We start from the raw sequence: 23,782 nt of genomic DNA on the forward strand, positions 1-23,782 counted from the left end.
TTCTCCTAACCCCCTCCGTTATCTCTGTTTCCCTCTCACTTGAAGTCACCTGTTGGCCCTGCCAACAATACTGGAATACAGTATTGTAGAGGAGTGAGTCTTGACTTCCCTCATAGATGATGAAAGCTCTGTACAGTAACAAGTTCCCTGAAGGAGTGAAGCTGGGAAGCTTTGACTAGAGCTGTTGGCCATGGGAGATAGGGAGCACCTTTCACCCCTCAGTTAAAAAAAGTCCCATTCCTTTCTCTCTGTGGTGTATGTAATACAGATGGTCTGTATGTCAGGATCCTTACGACAGGAAACGAGGCACTAAGCTAGGATCTGAACTCCACTGTCAAAAGGAACTGACTCCCTGGGTACTGCTTGCCCAATTATCTGTTTTCTGGTTTGCAGTATGTAACTAGTTTGCCTATGTCATCATGACTAATAAAAAGTCTGACATGTAACAAATGTTTGAGGAATGAATGGAGCTGTATTATCTTGAAGTGTCTTTAGTAATAAGGCTTTTATAAAGATAGGAAACTGTTCTATGAAGTCACCACAGGGTATTTTCTTTTTCTCTTTCTTTTCCTTCATAAGGAATTGATGGTAAAAGCAGTTTGCATGTGGTGTTCAGATTTATTACCTAGGAGAAAGAGTTTTGCACACTAGGGGGCCTGCACTCCACACTGCTGTGGAGCCTGCTGGTACAGAGCAGTAACCATGGTTTCCTGCAGATTTGTGTTCTCTGCATTAGCTACATGCAGTCTAGTTGGCACCAGCAGTTATGTATTACAAAGCAGTTTTGTGCACTTGAAGAATGGCAGGGGGTCCTCTTGAAAAGAAGGTCTAGGAGACTTGGATTAGATTCATATTTTAAAAACATAGCCTAGTCATTTTCACTTTAAGTCAGCATTTTCTGAGATGCTCTGTACAAGCATGTTTCATCATTTAGTTTAGAAAACACAGAACAAGATTTTGTTACGAAAACAGGTGCTTTGACACTCAAGACTGTAAATTCTCCCCTAAGGTGAAGGCTGAGTTCAAGGAAGCTCCTTATGCCATTTGTTACTATCTGATGAGTTCAGGCTAGGGAAAAATGGGTAAGATGCATTGGGTGCCTATGTCACTGAGATGAGGAAGCCCAGGAAATCCTAGTCTGCTGGAGACAAAAGAGCTACCGTTTATAGACTTGATTCCCTGACTGGTGCTGCCTAGGGGGTTGGCCTCTATAAATTGCAAGACTCACATGGATGGTAGTGATGCCTTGAGCATAGGGGTGAGTTCACAGCTCTTTGAGGACATTGTATTACTACCCAACCCCCACCCACTCCTGCTAGTAGGATTTATTTCTTCCACATCTCTGTTCTTTCCCCACTCTGGCTGCAGACATCACTGGTAAGATGGGTAGTGGCATGCCTGTTAGATTCAGAGCCTTGTGTGTTTGTAGACCATTCAGAAGGAGACTGTGTACACTTTACATTCTGACTTAGTTCCATGTCAGAAAAGCCAAGGAATATACTGCAGTCACTTTATTAGGTTTTGCTGACTCAGTTCCTTATTTCTGTGTGATCCATCATTCTCCCTCCTTTTCTCTTTCACTGATGAACTTAAACAACTTAATGTCCCTGTGACTGATAGATTCAAGGGAAACCCTTGTCTTGGTTGCTCTCATTGCTTCTCTTAAAAAGAAAAAAAAAATGGTAGTACCAATAAGACTTCTTCCCTTCAACTTTTGACACATGACAATTTTCTATCAACTCCTGGTCCTTGAATGCTGGTTTTTTAGTCTCCTGTGAATGTGATCTGAGGCAGAAGCAGGCTTTCTTACTTACTGTGTTTTTCACAATGCAAAATTATCTAATTGCCTTTTTTTTTTTTTTTTTTTTTTTTTGGTTTTATGAGACAGGGTTTCTCTGTATTGTTTTGGAGGCTGTCGGTCCAGTCCGGCCTTCTAATTGCCTTTTAAAGTCACATGCTTCCTGTAGAGAGACTACAAATAGAAAAGCAATCTTCCATTTTTTAATTAAATTTTATTTTTTATATTCTCTTAATCTTCCATTCTCTTTTCCTGTTTCAAAACTGTACCTGGAAATCTTGCTTAGGGAGTGTCTGTCATATATTTTTGGGACACTGCACTGAAGACCTATCTGTACTTGCAGAACAGTTGTTCTTTTAAAATTTTTATTAATTTTCTTTTCCTTTTTGGAGGGTGAGGTGCAGTACTGGGTAGAATTGGACATAGGGCTTGGTGCATCTAAACACATTCTCTACCATTGAGCTCCATCTCCAGCCTTCTTTCTTAAGTTTTTTTGTTTGTTTGTTTGTTTTTGTTTTTGTTTTTACAAGACAGGGTTTCTCTGTGTTGTTTTGGAGGCTGTCGGTCCAGCCTGGCCTCGAACTCACAGAGATCCGCCTGCCTCTGCCTCCCGAGTGCTGGGATTAAAGGCGTGCGCCACCACCACCCGGCCTTTCTTAAGTTTTAAGACAGTGTCATGCTAAGTTGCCTGACTGGCCTGAATTTACTCTGAACCAAGTTCAAGCAGTCCTTGAACATTGTTATCCTTTTCCGTAGCCTCCTGAGTATCTAAGTTGGCAGGCCTAACTAGGCCCGTTAGGCTGTTCTGTTGTTTTTAGCTGCATCTCACTGTTGTGCAGGCTAGTCTTGAACTCCTGGGCTCGACTGATCTCAAGTCTCACCTTGCTGCTCTGCCTCCTTCTGTAGATCTTGTATACGAATCTTCCATTCTTGCTTTTAACTTCTTGTTTATGAACTCCCTTGTCTTCCACAGTATTTTGGGATAGGGTCTTTCACTGGTCTAGAGCTCATCAAGTCCAATTAGCTGTTGAGCCAGCAGTCCCCAGAGCACTGTCATGCCTCATGCCCAGCCTTTTTATGTGGGTTCTGGGGATTGTACATAGGTCCTCACATTTTTAAGGCAAGCACTTTATACATAGCCTTCCCCTCAGACCTTCTTATTCTCATACCTTATATTTCCTAAGTATTCTATGTATCATAAATTTTGACTTAGCAACTACATCAACATCTTACCATTTCTTAGTTTTGTTTTCTGGTATAATCTCTTTCATCCAAAAGACACAATATCATGGGGGATTTATTCTTCCTGGACTTCATTATTAGATACCTGTCTTGCAAATCAAGTATGGAAACAACACTATTAACAGAATGATTGAGAGTGGTGTGGTGGTAGTACACACCTTTAATCCCTGTGCTTGGGAGTCAGGGGCAGTTGGATCTCATTGTGTTCTCCAGCCTAGTCTACAGAATACCTTCCAGGTCAAGAAGGTCTACACGAAGAATCCCTGTCTCCCAAAACCAAAAACAAACAAAGAAACAAAAACAAGAGAGTGTGATTGACACTTCAGTTATGTAGGTGTTTGCCATGTTGTAAATAGTTTTTCCCTCTGAAGTCAGTTGTATGTATTTGTGTTGCACTTACTGTGAATTCAGCAGGGATTCAGGACCATCAAGGCAGGCTTTGATTTTTAGTTAGGAGTTTGTTGGGCATTTGCTATGTGATTAGGCACATTAATAATGAGTGTAAGTGCCAGGGGCTGATGGCTCACGCCTTTAATCCCAGCACTCAGGGGGCAGAGGCAGGCGGATCTATGTGAGTTAGAGGCCAGCCTGGTCTATAGAGAGTTCCAGGACAGGCTCCAGATCAATACACAGAAACCCTGTCTCAAAAAAATCCAAAAAAAAAAAAAAAAAGAATGAGTAAAGGTAAATAAGATGCAGTCTTTGCTTTCAGACAGTTCGCCTTTTATTCTGACATGCCACAGTTGCTTGGGATCGAGGCTTTGATCTTCAGTGGTGTCAGAGAAGCTTGGGACTTGTTAGAGGGTGCAGCTGATATTTTAATTCTGTTCAGGTGGCTCCTGCTTTCACAGAGGAAGATACTAAGATTTTAGTCCCTCCTACAGAAGAGCTGACCCAGGTGATCAGTTTCATCTCTTGGGAGTGGAAATGTGACCAGGTATAGAACTCTAAGTCTACCAGCCAGGGAGCCTGAGGCAGGAGGATCACACGTTCAAGGTCTCTTTGGCCTACAGAATGAGTCTAGGGCTAGCCTGGGCAACTAGTGAACCTCTATTTCAAATCCAAAGTGAAAATAGGGATGGGAATGTAGCTCACTGGGGACCTAGGGTGTATAATGTCTTCAGTCCCCTATAAAACAAAACAGTGACAACCACTGAGAAAAATGTGTGATTTTTCAACTAATACATTATGTATGTTGCAGGTCAAGGTTGTTCAGCAGAGCTCTGTGGATTCACACACTGCCGTACCAGAATGCCTAGAGAAGTCTCTCACAGCCAGTAATGTTCCTGGGAGAGACTCTGCGGAGAGCCCCAGGGAGGGCCTGAGGGTTAAGCAGGGCCACCCTGCTTCCAGCCCAACTACTGGGCCTGACCCACCAATCAACGAAAACTGTCGTGTCCAGTGAGATGTCAGGGTTCCGGAAGGTGGCATTAGCCAAATCAGTCTGCCTATGAGGACTTGTCTTGAGCCAAGAGCACTTTATAATTGAATCCTTATGCTCTCCGTGGGGTCTTCAGGTCTCCCATATGTAAGATGGGACACGTTTGGAAGCACCTGTTAACAATTCCTTGCTCTTAACTGCGGGTGTAAATGGTAGCGGGTAGAGCTTGGGAGTTTGCTGCAATGAAATGGAAAGCACATGGTGATTTGTTTGTGTGAATTTTACATGTAAAAACCCTGCAATGATTTGATTTAGGAACTTCTTGTGTAAAGTGTTAGGTGGGAAATAGTTGATCTAAGAGTTTGAGCTGAGTAAAATAAGAACCTGTGTGAGTGGTGTGTTCATTCTTTGTGTTTCATAACCTTCTACTCATATAATGTGTTCATAATGTGTGGGGGGCGTTGGAATGTGTATTTCTATTTAGTCTGATTGTTACAGACATCTTAGAGGTGGTATAGATCATGTTTATGTTCACTGTGTTTTTCTTGTTAAAGTCATCATAGTTCTTTGATATACATTGCTGTGTCTGGCGATATATTAAAATATGTTCTCACAAAAATCTTTTTTGTAAAAATTATTTCCTAAATATAAAAGTGTTGTAACTAGTGGCACCACATCATGGTGAGATGTTTGAACCATTGGTACACATCTTTGAATACATGATACCAGTATGCTTACTGAATGTGAGACATGCTTTGGAATATTGGTCATACAGATGGTATGCAAGTGGATGTATCCAGCTGTTTGAAACCTTGTGTTCATTAAGTCACATCAGTAAAGGTACAGAGATGGAATATTTCCATCTGTCAGTTGAAAAGATGGAGCATTTAAACCATATCACATAAAACCTTGACTAAGCCCCTGTGCCCTAAAAAGGTTTTCAGGATTTAAATAGTAGATAATTCAATTTAACTTAATTCTTGGCTTTCAGTTCAGATTGACATCCAAGTCTTCATGGTCGGTTTTGATTTTAAAAATGTCTCCAGCAAAAGACAAACTTCTTTCCTGCGTACCAGTTTCCAAAAAGCTGACACACAGACTTAATTGTAAATGCCTGGCTGTTGGCCCATACTTATTACTAACTAGCACTCACAACTTAAATTAACTCATTAATCTGTGTGCTGTGGCAGTGGCTTGTGCTTTACCTGTCCACCAGCATGTCTTGCTCCCTCTGTGTCTCTTGTCAACACCTATGACTCTGCCCTCTTCCCAGCATTCTCTGCCTAACCATTGGCCAATCAGCTTTTTATTGACAATGAGAGCAATTCATATTTACAGTGTACAAAGACTGTTCCACAGCAGTTCCATTATTAGAAGATAACCACTAGCATTAAGCTGAATGGTGTCCATCTCTTTATGAAATGTCACCTGTGACAGATCTGACACAGGCTGTTGCTGGAAAGCAGGGTCCTCTTTTTGTAGGTCCCCCATAGCTCCTTTGTGATGTGGAATATTTCCTTTACCAGAAGCAATGAATGTATCCTTTGGTTGAATGTCAAGGTGAGGGTAAAGAATGGTTAGTTGCTGCAAGTGAGGAGCATGTTGGCATGTTGACGATGGTTCTTAGAGGGATGTCTGAATAGAAAGCAAAAGGCTTTCTTTGTCAAACACTAGTAGTGCATGGGCACTTTCCCCAGCATGCTGTGTATGGGTGAGATTGTAACTACTGTCTCACTGTGTAGCCTGACTAACCTGGAACTCATCCATCCACCTGTGTTTCTGAAGTACTGGGTTAGATGCAGATGCCACCATGCCTGGTAGGTTAATACTTAAAACTGATATTTGAGATCCCTTTTTCATGAGACTGTACTTGGTATATAAACTAGTATATCAGTCAGATGTCTACTGATAAAATGTAAGTTTATTTTAGGCTGGCAATATGAGTCAGTGTCAAGCATTGTGCTGCCAGCAAAGCAAAGCCAAACGCCTTTTGGTGTACGTATGATTTCACCATTTTCCTCAAAGAAGCCGGTTTGCTTCCCAAAGAAATTAATGGGTTTCTTTACTTTACATAAAGGATGAAATCTCAGCTGAGCATCTGAGAATGCAGGATGTAAGAGCATTCAATGTTGCCCTGAGTTGACTGGCGCTCCCATTTTATAATCACCAGTGCGAAACCCTGCTTCACATAAACGTGTAATACAAGATGGTACAAGTGTTTCCAGAGACATTTCAGAAATATAAGTTCTGTCCCAATCTGAAGCCAAAATCCATTAATAATTGTGTGTGTGAGTGTGTGTGTGTGTGTAAAACTTGAGTTAAGCAGCATTTTTAAAAACAAAACATTTTGGAGTTGGCGAGATGCTTCAGTGGGCCCAAACCTGATTACCTGAAGAGGATAAGCTTCACTCTCATCTCCATGTGCTTGCTGTGGCATGTGCACCCAAACATGCATGCACATACCCAAGTAGTATAGATTTAAAATCAATCCAAAGATAATACCTGTTTGATACATGCTAAAGAATGACCATAGGAAAACACTAAGTCTCTGTTGTTTGCAAACCTTAGTGTACAGTGTAAAAAGTAAAAAACAACACTGCCATTCACATCATGTAGTAGTGCTGAATCTGTGCTGTAGTGTTGTGACCCCTAACCCCAATTAAGTTATGTAAGTTGCCACCCACAGTTTTAAAAGCCGTGCTTAGGTCCCATAGAACAGCTAAGTGGCCCTGGTTTATATGGCTCCATGTCTTTGGACCACCTAGCCTGAAAATTAGCCCACCATTTAAAGGGATAGCAATCATTTTCCTGTGAATATGGAAGTTGGATCCTAAAAATGGCTAACACTTTAGTTTTATAATCAGAATAGTTGAAAGTTGGAACATGTGTCATGAGTTCCAGTTATGTAAGTGATGAAAAATAAGCTTGTTGGTTCCAATTGTCTCATAAAGTGTCTGAGTTACAAATAGAGCTCCAGCTGACTTATATGGGGAAATGAATCAAGTTCAGAGATCTGGAAATTGAGTTGTCATCTGCACAGTATGGCATGATGGAAAGAATTTTCCTTGAATGGGAACTGATGTGGCTGTGTTCATGGCCGTTGTCAGTGCTCCTGTGGGACAGCATCTTCAGTGAGGGAGTAGCATTTTTATGTGTAGCCTGATTTCCACCCCAACCCCCATGTATGTTCACCTTCAAGATGCATTTGAGTTTTCTCACTTGATTCCAAGTTATTCTGTCTTGTCAGTGCTGTTAAGTTCCCAGGTGTATTAACCTGGCAAATTCAGGTACTCCTTTGAGTCTACAAGATTGAGTCTGCAAATGACTTCTAACTACTTTAGGGTTATTGTAGAATTTCCGGGTTCTTTGAAAACCACTCAAATGCAATATGCCATAAAAGTAATTAAGTGGGAGTCAAAGTGACTGTCCCCCCCCCCGTCTCAGGTTCACAGCTCCATGTTGTTCATAGTGCTCTTGTAGTTGGAGGGTTGGGGTGGGTGCTGTACCGAAGAGGAAGACACTGACAACCTGGAGTTGGCAGGTGCTAGTTGTCATCTTCCCTTTGGAGTAAGGGGCAGAGGACTAGAACAGGTCAGGCGGTTCCAGACACATAAAGGTCATGTCCCGTTCCACCACACGACTGCCCGTCTAAGACCATGACTCCCCTGAGCTGTGACTCAGCCCTTTGTAAGAAGTGAAAGTACATCTCAAATCTTCTCATGTGTAGTCAAGTCTTCCATGTGAGGTCCATGCTTTGGGCTCCTTTTTGTAGCTGAGACGAAATAGCAGGCACTGTGAGAACTTGACTCTGTAGACCTGGACCATATTTGACATTGAAGGCATTTCCCATCAACCTCGCAGAATGTGGGTTATTCTCATGTGATGTATGCAAATGTAAGTGCGGCAACCAGAGGAGGATGTCTGATGTCCAGCTTTGCACCTTAGTTCCTTGAGATGGGGTGTCTCACTGAACATAGCTAGGCTGCTGAAGAGCAAGCACCAGTGATTCTCTTGTCTCTGCCCCCAATATACTGTGGTTACTGGTGTGCTATTAAACCCAGCTTTTTAGATGGGTGCCAGGGATTTGAACTCAGGTCCTCATGCTTGCCCACTGAGTCATTTCCCCATTGTTGTAATTTAAGAAAGGCGATTCACCAGTGAAAGACACCATGCACATGCATCAGGGTTCAAGCAGAGCTTTTGTTTTTTGTTTTTTAATTAGGGAAAAGGATCATAAAAGGGGAAAGGGAAAGGGAGACTGGCCTCTGGAGACAGGAGCAGCAGGGGAGAGAAAAAGAGGGGGAGAGAGAGGGAGAGAAAGAGAGGAGGATGGGAGGTGGGCAGGGCCCCTTTAAAAGGAAACTTAGTGAATGTGCACAGGTGGTGCTCTTAGTGACAGCAGCTGAGGGTGTGTCCTTTCAGAACCCCAAGGACCGGCCAGTACAGATGCATGAATACTAACAGAACTCCCTAACATTTAAAAACACTAAAGCTAGAATTGTTAGAGAAACATATTTTCCTTCAATATAATAGTTTTAGATCAAGTTCTGTTCTCCAAAATACAACTGGAAACCAGTCTGTATACCACTAAACCTGGACTTTGTAAAGAAGTTTAATCCCCACAAATTTGTGTATAGCATTCAATTGATGGTCATGCAAATGAGCCATACACTTTTTTTTCATGTTTTTCTTTGGCTCATTAAAAATACACCCCCCAAAAAACAATTACTGCAATTTTACTTACAAATTAGTTGTGCTCTTGAAGTTCAAATTTAAATTGGTTGTTTAGAACTCAGAATAGATTTCCTTATAGAAACAACATTGCAGATTTTCCCTAAATTGAAGTGAAAAGCAAATTTAGCTCATAAAATGTCAAAATGGCAATTCGATTTGTGCAGCTATGCGAACCTCCATTCATGGTGTCGTGAGAAACAGACTCAGAGAATGAGGTTGCCCGAGCCTCGCTCTGCTTTCTGCAACCTTCCCCAGTGTGCCCCACACTTCTCTTCCCTTTTTCTGCCAGCTCACAGGAGTAGCATAATGGTCTCAAGATAGACAAATGGGATGCAGACTCACGTCTGCCACCTTGCCAGCTCAGCAGCTGCTCCCAGAAGGGAGTGATGTCCTTAATGTGGACTCTGACATTGTAGCCAAAAGCAGCCCTCTACTGCTGGTGTGGCTGTGGCTGTTCATGGAGGTGGCTTCTGTTAGTGTGATACTAACGTGTCTGCATGCACCTGGAAATGGCTTGCTTTGTTGGTGTGGTGCTGGTGTGTCTTTACATACACATGGACATGGTTACTCTACTGGTGTAAAACTGCTGTTCTCTCTCTCTCTCTCTCTCTCTCTCTCTCTCTCTCTCTCTCTCTCTCTCTCTCTCTCTCGTGTGTGTGTGTACATAGACGTGGCTTATTCTGTTGGTGTTTTAGGAAACCACAGAGAGATACCTCAAGCCTTGGATGTTTTGTTCCCTTGTGAGTTGACTTCCAGCCCACAGAGTCCCCGCTAGCCTGGCAGGCGAATAGGGCTATTGTGTTTATTCTTCTGCCTCAGGGTCTCTAATAGGTGACCCAAAGGCTAATGTGTAAAATCATATTTGCCAAACCTGGTCCATGCTATTTCAAATGCTTTATTTCATTCATCCCCTGTGACCTGGGTTCTGTTTGTTAGGCAAATCGTTTGCTTTTAAAACAAGCCAGAGAATTGAATCTTGTCTCCACAACCCAGACCACCTTCCCTTTCCTTTGATTTTAACATTCTGACTATACTTGAGATTGAACCTCCGCACCCAGGTAAGCACTGTACATAGAACTACACCCTCAGCCATTATTTTTCTTTTACTGTTGTGGTTATTTGAAATCTAGAATGGCCTGGGTAGGATCAGACTCCTGGCATTCTCTTGCTCCAGTTCCCTGAGTTCTGGGATATAGTCCTAAGTCATTATATCTAGCCCAGAGCTTTTCATTATTTGCATAGACCACCTCAATAGAGAGTAAAGGCCTGCAGATGTTTAATAACCTTCTTGCTTGCCTGGCAAGTTCTTTTCACAATCGCATTTTAGACCTGCAGGGTTTCTGTTAGGGATTTACCCAATTGATACAGTTGAAAATGTGACATCTTGATTCCCAGAAAAAATACCAGTGTACTGGGAATGGGGAATCCCAGACCTCCTCATTGGTTTTTCTCTGGTGGGAGAATGGATAGGTATCCCCAGTCACAGGCTTCCTAGCAAAGCCTGGAGCTTTTGATGTGAATCTCTTGACTTGAAATGGCAACTGAGTCATCTAGCAGAGGCCCTGGCTGTGTTCCCACTGCTTCCTGCTAGATCTTGAAGTCCTTGGACAGTCCACACAGGGCTGCATTTGTCTTAGGTACCTCTGCTTGTTGTTTTAGGGATCATCTTTTTGAGAGTGAAGCCAGCAGGAGGTCATGCCCTTCCCCTTCCCTCCTGTGCTTGACCGATCATGTATAGCTGGTGTATGCTCGGTGAGTACCCTGGCAGTCAATTGCCTGGGACACACAGAGAAGGAGAGAAATGTCATTGTTCTGATGGGTGAGGTGAGTGTAGCCCATGTCCTTTTGAAACAGTTGGATGTTCAGTGTGTGATGCTGACACAGACTTAGTCCATATTGAAATACCAGATGTGTTTGAACTTGTATTTAACCTGTCTTTGTAGTGGGACTAATATTTCCAGAATCCAAAGCAAGGTCTTATTGAGAAGATTTGCTACAGATTGCATCTATCAGTCTGTTGTTTTGAAGACCAGAAGCCCAAATTTGCATCTTAAATCTTCTTCCAGCACATAAAATGAAACGAGATGGTTTTCTCCTTTGAGTTGGTCATAAACTCACTTAAGAAGAGAACATGCGGGCTTGGAAGAGTTTCGCACTGATTTCCCAAGTGGAGCGTGGTGTGGAGTCAGTGAAGAGATTATCTGAGCCAAATTCAGCCAGTTTTAAAGATTACCCCCAGAGAGAACAGGCTTTGTTGTGGTGGCAGAGAGAGTTACCCATCAGACTGTCACTTCCGTTCTCTTCGTCAGAGCAGTCAGCTTTTGTTCAGATGCTTGGCATCTCTTTGCTCAGGGAGTATGTACTATCCCACCACCCCAGGATAATTAGCATAAGCCAGTTATGGTGATCCTTCTCTTGCAGTGGCTAGTTATAATGACTATCCCACAATAACCAACTGGGACCTGCAAATGAGGTGTTTCCAGAAACATGGAGAAGGAGCCTGGGTCCTCCATAATAGACTGCTGGAAAAATCTTGGATTTGTCAGCATGTCAAAAATGTTAAAACTACTTTAAAATTCTCTCTCTCTCTCTCTCTCTCTCTCTCTCTCTCTCTCTCTCTCTCTCTCTCTCTCTCTCTCTCTCTCTGTGTGTGTCTCTGTCTCTCTCTGTCTCTCTCTCTCTCTCTCTCTCGTGTGTGTGTGTGTGTGTATGCACATTTGTGTGGGGCTCTTGCAGACAGAAGATCCCATGGAACTATACTTAAGAGCTGGAGCTCCTTTTATTCCCCCAGATTATACCCTAAAACTATTTTTCAAAGCATTTTCCAAGAGCAAATTCTTCTCCTTCACTCCCAGATTTGCTGATAAAGTGACAAAGACTGTCGTCAGAGATTTTGTTAGTCTGCACTTACTCTCTCTGCAGTTTCTTCCACTTTACCCCTCTAGGGTAAGGGAGCACTTTGAAAACCCACAGTCCTTTGCAGGGTTTTGAAGCCCAGGAACATTCCTTTCCCAGGCCTGCCATGAAAAGCAGTTCTGCCTACCTGGGTGGGTATTTTAGCCCATGTGTGAACTCAGTTACACTGAAGAGACTGAAGAGTCCACGAAGTAATATGTAATACTGTGCTGGCAAAATGGCTCAGCACATAAGGGTACATGGAGCCAGGCTAGACCTCAGTTCGGGTACATGGAGCCAGGCTAGACCTCAGTTTGGTCCCTGGGGCTACAGGGTAGAAAGATCGAACTGACTCTCAAAAATTGTCATGTGACCTCTATGTGTATCTGCATATGCACCTCTCAAATAAATGTAATTAAAAAATTTAAGTACATAATTTTCCAGTGCCTCTTAATTTAAATCTTTTTATGCAACTTATCACTCAGCCCATTGTGTTTTCCCTTATACACATATGGTTTATCATCTATGTTGTCTTTATCGCTTTGAATCTGACAGATTAAGATCCTGAAGGAAAATAGTTTCCTCAGTACCACATGCTATCTCCTCAAAGCTAGATTCCAGGCACCCTTTCAAACAGAGCATGTGGGTAGCCAATAGGAACAATCACTTGCCCTATTTCCCACCTCTGGAAATGATGGCTCACGTCAGTGAAGGAGGGACACATCTGGACCATGCCAAAGGAGCTAGGTCTTGAGTTGTACGCAAATGGCCCCCCACTGCCCTGCCTTGAAGACCAGGGACAGAACTGGCTGAAGTCAGTAGGGGAGCATTGTTAGGTTGGTGGCCGATGGCAGGAACACTGCTAGAGAGATCACAGAACCTATTGGGTTCTGTCCACAGGCTTTCTCCAAAGTCCAAGCCCACACCAACTTAACCTCCGTATTTTGAGGCTTCTTGTTTACATCTCTCAGACATGGCAATGTGTCACCTTACAGTTTGTCTGTGACTTTATTATTGTGACAAAACACTGAGGAAATAAACTTGTGTTTTGGCTTGTGGTCTCAGAAGCTTCAATCCGTTGTTTCCTGGTGCCATTGCTCTCGGTTTGAGGTGAGCTGCAGCATCATGGCAGCAGGGCTGTGTGGCAGACGAGGCTGCTTACTTCATGAACGCTGGCCAGAAGAGAAAAGAGGTAGAGCAATGCCTCATTGGCACACCCCAAGGACCACACTCTCTTCTGCTGGGTTCTGCCTCTTCCTGTCTGTCACAGCAGCCCAGGGATTTCCAAAGATTTCATTAGGCTAGCCTGTCAATGGAGCCAGACCCCTCACATCCAGTCGGTTCCTCCAAAGCAACCAGCTGGCAACGAACTCTTTCTTCATTGGGTGACAATTCAGAGCTAAACCCTTACACATAATCTGAACCTATCGGATATAACCTATCGGAATTTTAAGGCCTCTTAGATTTCTTCCCTTTACATTGGCAATCTATAAGAACCAGAATGAGGAAAGAGTCTGTCCAAAGAAGTCCTTCGTAGCATCTTCAGATAGCAGTGGGGGAGCGCTGCCACTGTGTTTTCTGAGACTGTTAGCCGGCTGACAGAAAAGCTGAGTTTCAGAGGCAAATGTAACGGAGAAGAGGTAGAGACCCAGGAAAGATCAAGGAACAAAGACAGGCGAGTGACTGACCGCCCTGGCCACTGGAGGAGTAGTTTCTTACCTTGCACTCACTGTGTGTGGAGGCCAGAGGACACCATGTGGGCCTCAGGAGTTGAACACGGGTTGTCAGGCGTGGTAGCAAAGCCTGGTGCTCTCCGAGCCATTTTGTTGGCCCAAACTACTGCATTTTAAAAGTCAGCTTAATAGTAATACAAAAAAAGTACTGATTACAAGTCCACCCTGGCTTTCAGCATTATTTTTATTCGTAGTAGAGCCATTGGGAGTCCACCCTTCTTGTGTAGTTGCTCTTGACCTGGCTGCAGATGGAAGGCATTTGCCGCACAGTCCCGGGAGAACAGCTGTTTGTGGGCTTCCCTGTTATCCTCTTCTCCGCTGTTGCCATTTTCAATCCTGAGGAGAATGCACATTTGCAGTGCCTTTAGTCTCCCCGCTTCATATAAAGCTGTTCACTTCAAGCAGGCGTGCGGGTCATCACTGTACCTCTGGCTTAGGAGGCAGACGCCAGAGGATGGCCACAAGTTTAAGGCCAGCCTGACCTGCATAGCAAGTCACACGCTGGCCAGGACAGATTTGAGACACGGCCTCAAAAAAAATGTGTTTTTCCACTTTCCACTTCAACTGGTTCCTAGCCCTCCAGGAACATAAAAATAACCGAGCCAGGGAGTTTTTAAAGATTTATTTATTTTATTCTGTGTGTATGGTAATTTTTCCTGTCTATATGTCTGTGCACCCCATGTGTGCCGTGCCTGGAGAGGCCAAAAGATGTCAGATCCCCTGGATTTACAGACAGTTGTGAACTATGGTGTGGGTGCTGGGAATCGAACCCAGGTCCCCTGGAAGCACAACCAGTGGGCTTAACTGCTGAGTCATCTCTTCAGCCTCAAAACAGGGTGTTTTAAAATATTTGTTGTTAATTGATAATGTGTAATATTTTTTAATCTTTTGGGGCCCACCACTTAGCTCCCAAATAAATACAAGGAGACTTATTCTTACTTGTGAATACCAAGCCTTACTTTAGCTTGTTTCTAGCCAGCTTGTCTAACTTTAATTATCCTGTTTCTCTTCAACTATGTTTTGCCTCTGGGCTTTTTTATCTTTCTTTATGCTATATATCTTTCTTTCCTTCTTACTCTGTGGCTGACTGTGTGGCTGACCCCTGGAATCCCCCTCTCCTCCTTGTCTCCCTACTCGCTTCCCTGGATTTCTCCTCCTATTTATTCTCTCTGTCCACCAGCCCCGCCTATTTCTCTCCTGCCTAGCTATTGGGCCTTCAGCTCTTTATTAGATCAGTCAGGTGTTTTAGACAGGCAAAAGTAACACAGCTGAGTTACACAAACGCAACATCTTTGCATCACTAAATAAATATTCCACAGCATAAATGAATGCAACACATCTTAAACTAATATTCTACAATAATAATGAGCTTGACTGAAGTTGGTAATGGGTCAAGAAGACTTAAGTGATGGTCACTAAGAAAAACAAGACGAACAAACAAACAAAAAATAATCCTTACTGGTCCAAAGTCTTAGCGGTTTCTATATGGAACTTAAAATCACAGGTGTTCATGAGATCCTCTCCTAATTTCAGGGAGGTCAAACACTTACCTGAAGTGAAGCCAGGCAGAGGGAGGAAGATGGCATAGGAAGTTGGACTCTGGTCATTTTCTGTGAGCCCCACTTTCCCTTCTCTGAGACACTCCATTTAGTGCAGTCCCTTGGTGTGATGGGTAAGAACTCTCTGGAGCTGGCTCCTGTGTCAGCAGGGAGGGGTCTCGGCTGCCAAGGATGACTGAATGCGACATTTGGACCCTGCTTCTCCTCCATTCTGGCTCCTGTGTCAGCAGGGAGGGGTCTCAGCTGCCAAGGATGACTGAATGCGACATTTGGACCCTGCTTCTTCTCCGTTGGCCTCCATCTGTCTTTCTTTTATTTTCCTTTCCCCTGGGCTGGACACGTGACTCATCTGTTCCTGACCAGGCTGACTTATTTGTTGTTGATCCCGAGTATGGCTTTGACTCTCGACCAAGAAAAGCAAACCTAACAAAACACCAAGCTCCTCCTAAGTACAGAATTATCCATACTCCATTTGGGGCAAATACAAAAAAAATGGTTCACCTATGATCTCAACATAGTTGTGCCTCAAATACCAGCTTAACCTTTCATTATATATGTTGTTTTTTCACATACCATTATACATTTTAAAAAGTCACACAGGTAATGAGTGTTCATCAGGGAAAGCTTGGGAAGCGTAGGAAACAGCTCTACCACAGCTCACTGGTCCAGTTTGCTACTGTTTCTTTCGTCCACTCTGCCTTAAGCACGTCAGGAGCTGGGGAAGCATTCTTGCCTCAGTCTGTTTCATACCTTGTCCATCATCAGCTACCCCCCCCCACCTTCTGCCTTTTTCCCCTGTAGAGGGCCTTCCTGCACCCATTGGCTCTCCACGTCTTGGATGCTGCTCTTCCTCTAATCAAACCCAACCATTCTTCCTCTTCTTCCTCTCTCTCCGTACTTTCCGGCACAGAACTGATACTTGATTGAATGCATAGTGGTAGGTTTTGTTTTTAAAGGTCTTAGGAGAACATTCTTTTCTCTAGCCCAGACTGATTTGGAACCCCTACATAGCCTGCAACTGGTCTCAAGTTCACCACAGTCTTCCTGCTTCCCAATTCTAAGTACTGGGATCCCAGATATGTGCCACCATACCCAGCTTAAGATTTAAGTTGCTGACATGCTACCTGGATTCCTGGCCACAGGACAGTAATCATCACTACTCATGTTCCTTATTTCCTGTTCATCATGTGTTACTTTTTTTTTTGCTTGTTACATTATTTTATTGCTTGTTTTATTACCCACACTGTTGTGGAGCATACCCGAAAGTTCTTTTTAGATTTGGTATTTCCTGGAAAAGAGTGCGCAGCATGCAAAAAGCTTCAGCAAGTATCGATCAACCCCATGGCTGAATGATTAAAAACATTGAACTATGTAATTGTTCTATGTCTGTATATAGATTTTTTTCCCCAGAGTGGGAAACGACAACATAATTATCTTTTGGATTTTTTGGAGATGACTCCAGGGTCAAATGTGTTTCAACATATTTTACTTCACTAAACCTCGTAGCATTCACTCCGACATAATTAAGTGGTTTGTCTCCAAACCCACCCATCCCTCCTCCCCTCTCCCAAGGATTCTCAGTCTTCCTGGGGTTCCTTCCTTACCTTGCTTTGCCTGTTCTCTTGTGTCCGGGGTTAGCCCTATGTCCTCTGCAGTCTGTTGAACCGCCTCCAGGGTTGCCACCTCTTCTCACGATGACCCAGTGGTGACCCCAAGGGTAGTCACTTGGATCACAAGGCAACAAGTGTTTGTTTATGTCTATCCCCTGCCTCCTCATCTGGAAGTGAAGACTTTTGAAGATGTCATATTCTTATGCTGAGACCCAGGAGGAGAGGCGATATTACCAATTCTAAAGAGACTCTCATGCTCTTAAAACAAAATTTTTTATTAATTTTTTGAAAATTTCATGCAATGCATTTTATCTTATTTACCCCCAACTACTTCCCATAACTTCTCCCAGGTTTCCCCCATCTCCATGCGCCACCCCCTGTATCTCCCTCTCTCTTTTTCAAACAACCCACTGACTCTAATTTGTGCACTTCTGTTTGCTGGAATGTGGTCAGCCTACCAGGGTTCACACCTTTGAAGAAAACTGACACTGCTTCCCGGCCCCCTGCAGTCACCTGGCGTCCATAGCCCCCCAGTTAGGGGTGGGGTCTGTGAGCCCCTTTCCCCTCCACACTAGAACACTGACTGGCTTGATCTGGTGCAGGTCTGGTGCAGGCAACCACAGTGTTGTGAGCTTGTGAGTGCCTGACTTTGGCTCTTACAATCTTTCTACCGCCTCCTCTGAGACGGTCCCTGGGCCATTGGAAAGGGGGGGGGGAGCGTGGATGTCCCACTATGGCTCCATGACAACTCTTCTGTGTTTGGGTCACCTTTCCTCTTAGCTATCGGACAGTCATGATAGCTTTTTAATACTTAGGAAATGAATGTTTAACAGGTGTACCAGCCTCGGAGCTGATGACTTCCAAAGGGAAGATACAAAAGGCGTCACTCTGCATCTGTGAAAGGAGTAGGTCTAGAGACAGGAACTCTGTTGGGTCCAGAATGGGTGGGGAACCTTACATCCACCATCAAGGAACACCTCTGAGATCTTCCCTGTCAACACCGGGGACCTTGAAGATGGACCATCTTCTACTCCATTTTCCTCAGGCCCAGGCTCGATTAAAACGCTGTCTTAATACCTCTTCCTTTAGTGCTTTCTATTTCTTCATTTCCGTTGGAATAGAAAGAAGCTGGGGCTCTGGGGAAGGACTTCTGTGATTGGTGACAGTCCTGTGTCTTTCACAGTCCCAGTTCAGGAACAGGACTCAGCCTGTAAGCATCCATTCCTGATTCTTACTTGGACTACAGCGACCGGAGAAGGCGAGAGTTTGACCCAGATGAACTAACGTGGGCTGTGGCCACTGTTGGTGGGAGGAGCTCCCTTCCAGGACTTGACACGTCCAGAAAAGGAGTGAGTCTTACAAGGTCGCTGCATCTGACAGGCAGGTGAATGGCTCACGGGGAAGACCCATGTGGCAACTCAGCGTTCTAGAATCTGCAGGCTGTTCTTGTTATCCAAATTAATGCTACCGAGCGTCACCCAGTATAGCCAGTTCTCAGCCTCCTCCATGAATCGGATTGTCGAGGACAGGGACGGAGTCACAGAACCCTGCAGCCAGGAGCCCCCGTCTGCTCCATCTTTCCTTTCTTAATAAGGCTTCGTGTGACTCCGCAGGCACAGGAAGAAGGGTTCCTGTGTGCGCAGAGTGTGACAGGGTGTCACCTGAGTTCACATTGTCTGCGAGGATCAGGTGTTCCAAGTGACTCTTAAAAGATAAACGCAATCCCTGGCAAACAGGTTAACCTGCCTGCCTCTTTTTGGAGACAGGGTCTCATCTGGAAGGTCTGTGTGGAGGCTCAGGCCAGCTGGGACTCACCGCATTGCTCACTAGTTACTTGGTTTACTGATGTGACACAATACCTGTCAGGAAGTGGCTTGCTGCGTGGAGAAAGGGTGTATTTGTTTCATAGTCAGAGGGTCCAGTGCATCCTGGGGGAGAGGACATAGTGACCGCAGCCTAGGCAGCTGTGGTGCCTGCGCCACGAGCAAGTCTGATGTACAGTGTAAAAGCCTGGAGATTTAAATGAAAGACGAGACATCCAGCCGTTTGTGCTCAGAGAATGTGTGTGTGTGTGTGTGTGTGTGTGTGTGTTTATTGCAAGGAGGGAGCTGTCTTATATACAGACTTACAGCACAGTGAAGAAACTCCAGGTGTAATAGTTTGTTTTTTCATAATTGGAAGTTGATGCCAGTGGGGCAAGGCCAGGGTTGTAAGCTGTCCTAGAAAACAGGATGCACCTGTGGTTATTGGCTGACAAACAACTCACAGAGACCCCGTGGGGGCTGGGACCCAACAGGCGGCTGGTCACACTGCATCCACAGTCAGAGAGGATGACTGGTGTTCAGCTCACGTTCTCTCTCTGTTGAGTCTAGGACCTCAGGCAGGGTGGGTCTTCCCTCCTCACTTGAACATCTCTGGAAGCACACTGACACACCCAGAGGTGAAACTCGCTCTCAATCTAATCAAGCTGACAATATGAACCAGTAGCTCAGACTGACCTTGAACTTCTGACAGTCCTCCTGCCTCAGCCTCTGGAGTGCTGCTGGGATTACAGGTGTGCGCCGCCACCCCCAGCATAACCTATTTAATGATAAAGCTGACTTTTATTTTCAGCATTTCTTTGCTATAAAACAATCACTACAAAGCCTTTTACCCCGGCTCGCAGTCACAAGCTTTGTGGAAGATACATGTGGCCCTGGCTGTTTCGGCGGCTGGGAGTTCTCGGGACACGGGATGATAGAAAGGATTGGGTCCTAGCGGTCCCTCCGGTCCTGGATGCTGACGCCGGTGACGACAGCATCTGAGGTCAGGTGATTTGTTACCTAACTGATCTTCACGTTCATTGCTCTTCTCTGCTAGAGGACAGGGCACAAGGGGCCCTCCCTCTGGGCTCTCAACAGCCTCCACCTCTTTGTTCATTTGGCCTTAAAAGCAATGCCACTTGTCATAGCTGCAGCCTGTATGAATTCTGTCTTCTCGCCCCTGGGTCCTGTCCTTCAGGAGTTATTTGGTAATTCTTTACGTCACACCCACAGACTAATTAACTAGCACTGCCTGGGGGACATCTCCCTGTGGCCCATCTCTGGTGATCTTTCTCGAAAGAATTCAGACACACAGAGCACAGTGTAGAAGATAAGTGAAGAGTACCCACACAGGAGAGGCGGCCGCTCTGAACTGCGTGTTAGGTAGGATTTACGTTTCTTTACAGTTTCTGGGAGTGTGTTTTCTCATGCAGGTGACTGACAAGCCCATTTGGATTAACTCCTAAGGGAGAAACGATGATGTGTGTCTTTGTTCTCTACTGGAAACTCCCTGTGACAGAGATACAACTCAGATCCCATTCTTTGGGCTCGGAATCTGAACCCTGCTGCCTCAATTCCTGGTCTTCCAAGCTGTTGATCATCCCCCGTGACTTCTATTGCTGGTCCCCCGAGAAGCTGCAGAGCAGTGCCTCTGCATCTTGATTGGACCCAGATTGATGAACATCGTGTAACCTGTCTGACCTGGTGGGTGGTGAGGAGACAGATATCCTAAGGTGGACACAGCGGTGCATACTGAGAATCCTAGCCACTAGAGGCTGAGGCAGCAGGATTGTGACTTTGAGACCATCCTGAGCTACACAGAAAGACTTTGACTCCAAGAGCCAAACAAACAAGTGAAAGGATTCATGAATACTATTTGAATTATTATTTTTTTTATATTTCTGCCAAATGTGACAGGACAGGCTTGCTCAGGACTGAAGATGCAAATGAGCCCCTCCCTTCTGATGCTTCCAAACCACAGGAGGGAACTGCAGAGGACACTGAACATCCTCAGCCCTAGGAAACTGCAGAGCCTCAGACTCCCTCACCCCTGCTTGAACTGGACTGGCCCTCACTGGAGCAGAGACTGATTTAAATATTCATCCCAACTGTTGCTCAGCAGGAGCCCGGGTGCATTCGGGGGACAGATGCCTTGGCCTGAAGTTCCCTGTTCTGAAGTCAAGGACCCTCCTCTAGTTGCACCTACCCGTTTTGGGGCAACTTCTCTAATTGTTTTCATTAAGGACAGTAACCATGATCTCATCCATACATTTAATAGGACATAGAAGTATGACTGAGTCAGGGAAAGAAGAGAGTGGAATATCCTTCACGTGACACTTGAGCTGGAGCCTTCTTCTGAATGATGGTCCCGGGAAGTGGCTTTTTAGCCCATGTTCTGTAGATGAAGAATTGGAAGTCTTTGGGCTGACTTCCTCAGAACCGCTCACCACATTGGTGAGAGACAGACTTCCTGCTAAGGTGTGTTAATATGCTTGTGCATATTACAGGGAAGATTAACTGTGGGGAGGATTGGAGTTCTTTTAGCTGGAAAACTCCTTACGATTCTGAAGAAAGGAATAGGTTTAGTCTTGGAGATGCAAAGCCTAATGACTTCCATGAATTTCTAGTAGTGGGTATGTGAATTGGAGGGAGGACAGGGAGAACGGAGAGATAGAAGATGGGTCGGCCAGGTCTAAGGATGTAGGAAGAAGCTTTTGTAAAAGCACATTAGTTTGTAGGTTAACGAAAAAGGAGCTTCAACAGACATGCCCTGCACAGGTGAACAATGCCGTTCTTAAAGACATGGGTTATTAAATGAAAATTGCAGGGACATAGCTCACCTCTCTTGTGAGCTATTGTTGGTCAGCAAGGCCTCTGAGGCATCCAAAACAACACAGGCTTTTGTCATTGCTCTTGATTGCTGTGTTACCTGCTCCTGGTCCTCAGCACGACCAACCTGGCAAGAGGGAACTCAGGTGAAGAATCGCCTCCATCAGATTGACCCACACACTGTGGGTGCCTCTCCACGTTGACTGTGGGTCATTTTACCGATTACTAATTGATGCAGGCTTGCACTGTGGGGGCTGCATAAGAAAGGTAGCTGAGCGAGCCAGGAGCAGCGGCCATCAAGCAGAGTTTCTTGGCTCGGTCGGTCTCTGCTGCAAGCGCCTGCCTTCAGTTCCAGCCTTGGCTTCCCCCTGATGCACCACGATCTATTGCAGGAAGCAGGAAGCAGGAAGCAGGCCTTCCTTCTCATCTCTGTCTGGTCAGGGTTCTATCACAGCAACAGAGCAGTAAACTAGGACAGTTGCCCCCACTACCTAGGTGATAAAACCCCATTGCTGAAGACACCACACAATGTATTTATCAGCATAGAGAAATTAACCTAGAGCTGGCCAAGGAACGCTCTTCCCTGCTGGCTAGCATTCGTGATGCTAGGATGTGTTATGCTCACACTGTAGGGGAAGGGTAGCGTTAGTCTTACCTAGCACTGGACCCTGCATGCCAGGCAAAATGTTCTCACCAGTGTAGTATGGGCAAGAGTGTTTATGGGGGTAACTAACCATTCTCTTGGTTTGGATTTGAGGACTGCTGCACAGAAGGGAATTCATAAACAGGGTCAAAAAACCACATCCAAGGATCTCATAGACCCAAGAGGAGGGCCTATGAATGTTGTTTTGCTAAATGGTCATTTTGTCAAAGTGCCTTCTAAATAAGCTTATACCCATAGACTGCTCTTAGCCTTTGTCACAGATGTGGTGTGTGTGTGTGTGTGTGTGTGTGTGTGTGTGTGGTTAGTGGTTAATGAAGAGACTCATAACTGTTCAAAGTGCTGACACTAAGTGATTGTGCATAGTTGGGCATAGATGGGACGTTCATGTCCAACCCCCTCCCACAAGGCTCAGGAAACATCACCAGCCAGGTGCTTTTTGAGAGGGCAGGTGCCTTTTGAGAGCTGGTCTTGCTACACAGTCCAGGCTTGTTGTGAACTCCTGCTTTACCCCCCACCCCCCAGTGATGTCTCCCCAGCGTCTTTGTTCATTGCCAGCAGGGTGCACTGGCTAAGCTTGAGCTACCTTTGGTGTGTCCTCGCCCCTCATTGAGACAGGCCTCGCTCAGTAGTCACAGCAAGTTTGGAGCTTGCTGTGTAGATCAGCTTCACCTTGAACTTCATTAGTCTCCCACTCCTGCCTTCTGAGCACAGGGATTCCAGGTGTGCACCGCAAGCCCGGCCTGATGCCCTCCTGTTGGCTGAAACCCACAGCCGAGCCCAAGATGTCCTTTAATTTTCCCTCACACCCTCCTTTCAGATTACTGTGTGTTACATCTGTTATTGCAGCCCCTCAGGCTGCTCTCAGCCAGGACAGTTGCTGAGACTTCGTGTAGCTTTGACACATACCGGGAAGTATTTTGTAGGACGGCCTTCTGTTGAAATTTGTTGGGTGTTATTTCTCAAGGGTAAACTGGAGTCACCACCTTGGGTGAAGAAGATTGCAGAGGCGAAGACATTTCCGTCATGTTGTGCCGAGGGTGTGTGTAGCTGTCGTGGTTTTGACTGGTGCTGATGTGATGACCAAACTTAGACCCTGCTGGGTGGGCGTGTCCATCGCCGCTTCACCCTCTCCGCAGTGTGCTGTATGGAAGGCCCCATGTGCAGCCTGCTCCAGAGGAGCCGGGGTTTCCTTCGTGCCCTCTGAAGGCTGAACGTCTAGAATTCCTTGGGTTTCTTTTGCATGAGATGCCCATTTCTCCAATCCCTTGTGTGCATCTGTGTGGACTCGTGGATGTTCGTTTTATACTTTGGGTTCTAATCTGGTGTCCATTTTATTTTTAAATCACTTAAGCTCTGGACGTTGGGAGATCTTGGAGTGGTCTGCTGTGTTCCTTCAACAATCTTTGTTAGTGTGCTTGTACATGTATGTATATATGTGCTTATGCATTATATGTACATATGTGTGTGTGTCGAGTGTATACGTGTGTAGTGTGTATGTGTGTATGTGATGTGTTGTATGTGTGTGAATTTATGTG

General features: G+C 45.0%; 1 protein-coding gene across 2 annotated transcripts in view; it reads left to right on the forward strand.

The window, feature by feature from the left end:
* The window catches only part of Cenpf (centromere protein F), a 42,939-nt gene extending 37,899 nt beyond the window's left edge, over positions 1-5,040 (forward strand). For both annotated transcript variants that reach the window (XM_040738252.1, XM_040738253.1), the window contains exon 18: positions 4,242-5,040. In XM_040738252.1, the coding sequence (XP_040594186.1) occupies positions 4,242-4,445 (204 nt within the window). In that variant the 3' untranslated portion in view covers positions 4,446-5,040. The remainder of the gene's footprint in view (positions 1-4,241) is intronic.
* Positions 5,041-23,782: the final 18,742 nt, after the last annotated feature.

This window comes from Mesocricetus auratus, unplaced genomic scaffold (genome assembly GCF_017639785.1).
Source record: "Mesocricetus auratus isolate SY011 unplaced genomic scaffold, BCM_Maur_2.0 Super-Scaffold_100676, whole genome shotgun sequence".
NCBI classification, from domain to species: Eukaryota; Metazoa; Chordata; class Mammalia; order Rodentia; family Cricetidae; genus Mesocricetus; species Mesocricetus auratus.